Source organism: Priapulus caudatus, unplaced genomic scaffold (assembly GCF_000485595.1).
Source record: "Priapulus caudatus unplaced genomic scaffold, Priapulus_caudatus-5.0.1 Scaffold542, whole genome shotgun sequence".
Classification (NCBI taxonomy): domain Eukaryota; kingdom Metazoa; phylum Priapulida; class Priapulimorpha; order Priapulimorphida; family Priapulidae; genus Priapulus; species Priapulus caudatus.
Window position 1 is genome coordinate 127,369 of NW_014577603.1, and position 6,208 is coordinate 133,576.

At 39.4% G+C, this 6,208-nt stretch overlaps 1 protein-coding gene across 1 annotated transcript in view; it reads left to right on the forward strand.

The window, feature by feature from the left end:
• Positions 1 to 4,087, forward strand: part of LOC106811473 (Werner syndrome ATP-dependent helicase homolog) — a 5,604-nt gene extending 1,517 nt beyond the window's left edge. Inside the window, exons 2-7 of the mRNA XM_014815110.1 lie at positions 135 to 250; positions 530 to 684; positions 878 to 947; positions 2,349 to 2,490; positions 3,184 to 3,285; positions 3,892 to 4,087. Of these exons, the coding sequence (XP_014670596.1) occupies positions 135 to 250; positions 530 to 684; positions 878 to 947; positions 2,349 to 2,490; positions 3,184 to 3,285; positions 3,892 to 3,951 (645 nt within the window). The 3' untranslated portion in view covers positions 3,952 to 4,087. The remainder of the gene's footprint in view (positions 1 to 134; positions 251 to 529; positions 685 to 877; positions 948 to 2,348; positions 2,491 to 3,183; positions 3,286 to 3,891) is intronic.
• Positions 4,088 to 6,208: the final 2,121 nt, after the last annotated feature.

Below are 6,208 nucleotides of genomic sequence, written 5' to 3' on the forward strand. Positions count from 1 at the left end.
AAAAGCCATATGTTTGGTATGTCTTCTGACACAGTGCTAGCTACTTACCCTAACTTACTGGTTACAAGTGATTCGATTTACATATATATATTGTTTTCTCTTTTTTTGGTTTCTGATGTGTTGGGCCTCAACAGTCATTTGCCTGTCTCCAAAAACAGCAGGAAGCAAAGCTACCATTTCTGAAGTTTCCAGGAAACATAATATATTCGCACAATGAAAGCGATTGCAATAGTTTGTGTGAAAACATCAGGTAATGAACGCTGCACGTGCATGGGCATCGATCTGCACAACAATTAATAATGACCATCAAGCAATAATTAATTACTCAAAATCAAATCTAACTATTTTGATTCTTAAATCTTTATTTCTATTTTTAAAACATGAATGAGAAAGTATTAATACTTGTTTTATAGATGGTCATGGTGAAATTCTCAGTTATTTTGACCAATTGCTCTATACAAGTATATAAATTGCTTTTGTTTTTGTGTTTCGATAGAGAATTATAGTGTTATTTATTTCATTGCATTAGACAGGAAGTAGAGAGGCTGCCTGAAGCCCGGCCTGCAGGAGTTGATATTGAGTGGCCAGTGTCTTACAACAGAGGCCAGCAGGATAAAACTGCTGTCTTACAGATTTGCACGTCACTAGATACCTGCTTTGTATTTCACCTTTCTTGCATGCAAGGTACTGTTATGTACTAATGGGTTCATTTAGATCTATTTGATGTACGATGAGGTGAAATTGATAAAGAATCGTACAGTTGAATAGAGCCTCAGCATAGGCATTTAGTTCTGCAAGACAATTTGTAACTACTCGAGTATAACTAATAACTATACCTTGTTAGTTCTTCAACTTAACCTAAACGTTTGTTGTACAGGACTGTCAACAGAACTAAGAAAATTGCTAGACTGTGACAAGTTGATTAAAGTAGGGTTGGGCATACATGGGTGAGTATCAACAAGCATACAATAACACATTCGACATTTTATGTGTCGATAACTAGCTGTGTTCGAGGAGAGGGGTGACAGTAGTGGTTTAGTGGTTAGCGCAATTGGCTTTGGGCTGAAAGCTGTCTGTAGGGTTTCTTATACATAAGAGGCATAGTGGCGTACTGCCATTGTCAAGTTTAACATCGCTGTTGTGAAAATGTTCTTGTATTTACCCGTCGTTGTCAAAATAGTGTCAACCCAAAAGTAAATAGATCACCACATGCTTCTGGCATATTTAGATTGCCATGTGCGTTTATTGCGCACCTGCAGCGTCCACATGCGTGCCTGCATACAAAGTGCCTTTGAATCCATCATGTGTTTTTTTTCCCCCAAACTGGCTTTGTTTAATTTTCCCTCAGAAGAAACCCTGGTCTGTGGTTCGAATTCCATTGTGGTCACTGCTGTTGTGCCCTTGAGCAAGGCACTTTATCCCAATTTCCTTTAGTCGTCACTGGCTGTAGAAATGGGGTTATGTCACCAGCATGAGGCTATAACAACATCACCCACATAACAACAAGTAGATGCATGTGCTGTACAAACTTGTTACAGAACCTTCCGGGGGTGGGGGGGCACTCCTATTGTTAAAGGTACTGGGAACGTGCCGCCGGACAGGGTATATTTTCCGAACATCATTATTGACACAGGTTATCTAGATACCCAGCAAGCAAGCTGATATTGGCCCAATATTAGCAAAACAATATTGGGCCAATATCACGAGGCCAATATTCGACCAATATAGGCAGATATTCGTCCAATATCGGCCCAATATTGGCAAAACAATATTGGGCCAATATCACCAGGCCAATATATTGGACCAATATAGGCAAGCCAATATTGCAACAGGGTATACATTTTAGTACAGTATATTGGGACAGAGTGTATTTTAGGGCGCAAAGCGGTTTGCGACAGGGTCATGTTTTCAAGGTCCCCGAGGCACCTCCCTACCCAGTTCCGAGGCGAGTGCCCCCCTCCTCCAGGGCAGAAACCAAAGCAATAGTTTCCTTGAGCCCAAGCTCCATGATTATAGTCAAGCGCATGTTAAAAAACGTAATTCAGCACTATTCCAATGTGAGGAATTTATTAATTCAGTTAGTGTTTAAATGAATTCATGCCCCCCCCAATGGTAGTTCTCTTTATAGGTATGCAGTTTCCTTTAGCATGTCAATGAAGTTCTACTCTAGGTGTGATTGCTCTTCATTGTTACAAAACCAAGGCTTCTATCTAATAATATTAGTCTCGAAAATAAAAATAAAACAATTATAACAAATTTCAACATTTGTCATGATCTGATTTGGAATTTTAGTCATTAACATTTTTCAATAACCATTCGTCATAATCGTTTATAATTTTTCGTTCCAGTGACTTGTGGAAGCTGGAAAGAGATTTTGATCTGTCTGCTAAACGCATAATAGAATCCAGTACCACAGATCTGACAACGTTTGCTAATACGGTTTTGAACAGCGCAGAGAACTGGAGTTTAGACAGACTGTCACAACACGTGGTAAGAATTGGTTTTCATGTGTTGTGTTGTTGCTTGGTTTACTTAGTTTGCTTAACTTTGCATTCCCTACATTAATTGTATTGGATGGCTTAATCTCCAATAATGTCACGTGGCAAATCACTTTGTTCTGTTATGCAGTTATTTTACTAATACTAATCACAGTCATAATGTTATCTGAACATAACACTAGCAATTTCCACATTATCCAGTTTTGGTCAAAATGGGAACGTGTGAGTTACATCTAGTGATTTGTGAGGATGTAATTCAAACCACTCTTCCTGTATGGTGATGGTATATGTGACACGTACTCAATCAGGGTGCGAAATTAACGGGAGTCTGAAGTCATATACTCCCTGATTTACTGTCGGACGCCCTGATTTGATATATGCAGGAGTCCGTGTGACTTCCTGAAAATTCTGCCATACTAACTAGTTTGTTCCAGAGCATGGCCTCGCGGAATTACCATATTTTTTCAGCTAATGTCCAAAGAAAATTTGGCAGACGTGCAACCGCATGAATCTTAAAAATAAGCACATGCGTTATTGTTAATATCTTTAATTTTGAACCTCAGACTGCGGACTCCCTCATTTTGCTGTGGACTCCCTAATATTGAGAGTATAGGGAGTCCGTTGGACTCCCGTCTTCAAAAGTTAATTTCTACCCATGCTCAATGATGCACACGGTTCATTACAGTTAAAAAGGAGACTGGTGAAGGATTCTGATGTTAGGATGAGTGACTGGCGAGGTTTTCCCCTGTCAAGCACACAGCTGAGTTATGCTGCCATCGATGCTTATGTAAGTAGAAGAGACTCGCAGGGTTTCTTCTACATAGAAGGCACAGTGGCGCACCGCCGTTGTCAAATTTAACATCGCCGTTGTGGAAATGTTCCTGTATTTACTGATAAGTATATCCTGTATTTGAATCCATCATGTGCGTGTTTTTCCCAAACTGGCCATTATACCTCCTTTGTCTAATTTCCCCTCAGAAGAAACCCTAACTCGTCAGTGTGCCATTGTCATGAGTCCTTATGGGACTAAATGTATTGGCAAATTCTCACCTGATAAGTTTCTCAACTAGTTAAAAATCCAAAAAACCGGGACGATTTGATATTATGATCCTGACAATAATTGCTTGCTATGGGCATAGCTATGGGCTATGTATGAGTCATGAGTGTATGTTTAGATCGAACAATATAGTAAAATAGGAAGTATAATGCAGCAATTTAACCATAAAAAGTGAACAGAATTACTTAACTTTGTGAAAAAGTGGAAATATTTTTTAACTTTTGCCATTTACGGTGACGTAATCACTTTAAGAGTGTATGAATGCATATCTATATATATATATATATATTGATAGATAGATATTTATGTGTGTGTGTGTTATGTTTTATTATTCAGGCATCTTTGCTAATCTATTTGGAGTTGCAGAAGATGGAAAAGAGTAACGGAAGTCATTGACTTACAACAGTGTGAGGCAAGTCACAGCGTGGATTCCTTGGATTTTCTTTGGTTCTGGGAGTAACACTTCCTAATGCATGTTTAATCATTCCTTTATGTATTACTGATTAAATGTGATGGTTTCTTTCATAATCAATTCGTGCTTGTGTTATATTTAACTGCTTTAGCTATGCTTATTCTGCTTGGTTCCTAGTTATCTAGTTTTAGAATATGCATCTTTGATCTTTCTTTAATATTTTCACGTTTTCTGCTAAATTGTATCAGGTGGCTAAGGGTGCCTTCAAAATCTAATGACTCTTTTTATATCTGTTGATTTTGCGCCAGTAGTGTGAACATACTAAAGGCCTGTTTTACTTAACAAAATCCGATTGCTTGTTGAAGTCAAACAATTTGTCCAATATTCCGTACGGTGCACAGTGGTGACCTGGTGATGGTTTCCAGTGTACACCATGGATTTTCTAAACTTTATTAGCACTTTTTTTAATCAAAAGATGAAATTTATTAGCAATTAGATGAGAATTGAGTGGCAAGTACTGCATTGGACTCGATCTAAAAATGTAAAAATTATTCTTGAAAATGAAAACATGATCCGATTTCTATGAAAATTAAACGTCAGTGAAAAATACAATACATTCCAAGTTACGGCAAAAAAATAACCGGTTCGCGGTTTGCTAATCCATATGAAATATGATTCGCAAAAGCTTAAAATTGATTCAAACAGTGTTATGCGAACCTGCTTACGACGTACACTGGCTATGCCAATAGACTATTCACCTCTACTCTCTCTAGGTCAGGCCATGCATCTCTCATTCTCCTATCTGCATAGCCAGCATTATCTTGCTGCCACTCATTGGAACCACTTGGACAGTTCCATGTTCTGCATAAGTGTATGTCTGTGCGCTCGCGTCCATGTCTGTGCGTGAATGCGTACGCGTGCGTGTGTGCTGCTATATACACCTTCATTATATTATTATCTTGGTGCGTGATTGATACTAATAACCTATAAGCTAGGAACCTACATATACATCCCACAAATAGGTGCTGCGTTTGGATCATGTTGTCATGACAACGCACGAGCGTGCCTGTGCAATTGCAGCTCTTGTCGGATGCTTTTGATTACTAGTTGCCTATCGGAGGTGCCTCACCTGACAGTTAATGATGCTCTTTATACATTAGCAGTAAATGCCTGTGATGGCAGTGATTGCAGTGGCTGGCTTCGGTGACGTACAGGCGCGCGGCTTTTCCGGTTCACGCGTAAGAGGGGAGAGAGATCTTAGAGGTTCATCAGGCATCACCTAAAAGGTTTTCGTGTCATCAGTTCACTGTTGCGGCGGCGCGAGAGCGTTGCAGGGTTCCCATGGTCATTAAAAGTCATTAAAAGTCATGGAAAATGGATTTTGGTTTTCCAGGCCTTAAAAAGTCATGGAAAATTAGGAAAGTCATTAAAAGTCATTAAATTTGAGATTTTTCTGGAGCATTTTCTTCTGTAAAGTTTTTGTAATATTTGAAACATTGTGTCTCAAATTTTATACAAAAGCTTTTGATTTCAGGGTCATGCATTATGTTAAATAAAGTTTATTAACATTTTTTCGAAATCGATGCACTGATGTATGATTCGTTATTATATGCAAATTCTTCTCAAATTAGTCATTAAATTCGGAAATTTTAGTCATGAAAAGTCATTAAATTTCACTCCAGGTGATCTGTGGGAACCCTGCATTGTAATGACCGAAACTCAACGTGCTAACCTCCTCTATCTGCTCCGGCTTCTCCCCCTTGCACGACCACTTCGTAATTGACACGGAGGAGCATCTGTTCCATTAGCGCAACTAGTTTTCGTATATTGCGGGTGATGCTCCATTAGGAGGGTTCCCAACTTTACTGTCATCAATGTCGTGATATAAAAGAGATATAAAGGGGGGGGGGGCGGATCGATATATTCAAGAGCTAATAATACCTTAGCTTAATTATAAGGTATTATTAGCTCTTGATATATTGCGGCTGCTGCTCGAGCACTAGCGCGTGCGCGTGGTCAGGACAAGCTTGTATGTGGGCGTGCATGCAATGATTACTGATGTCTGATGGCGTTATACACGCGCGAGGTTCTCATCGACAGGCTTTACTTAGAGTGTCATTCCTATCTCTGCTGCGCTCCTTCTTGGACAGATAATCAGCATGGCACAAGGGAGTTGAGCAGCCTCTCTCTCTCCCTCTCTCTCTCTCTCTCTCTCTCTCTCTCTCTCTCTCTCTCTCTCTC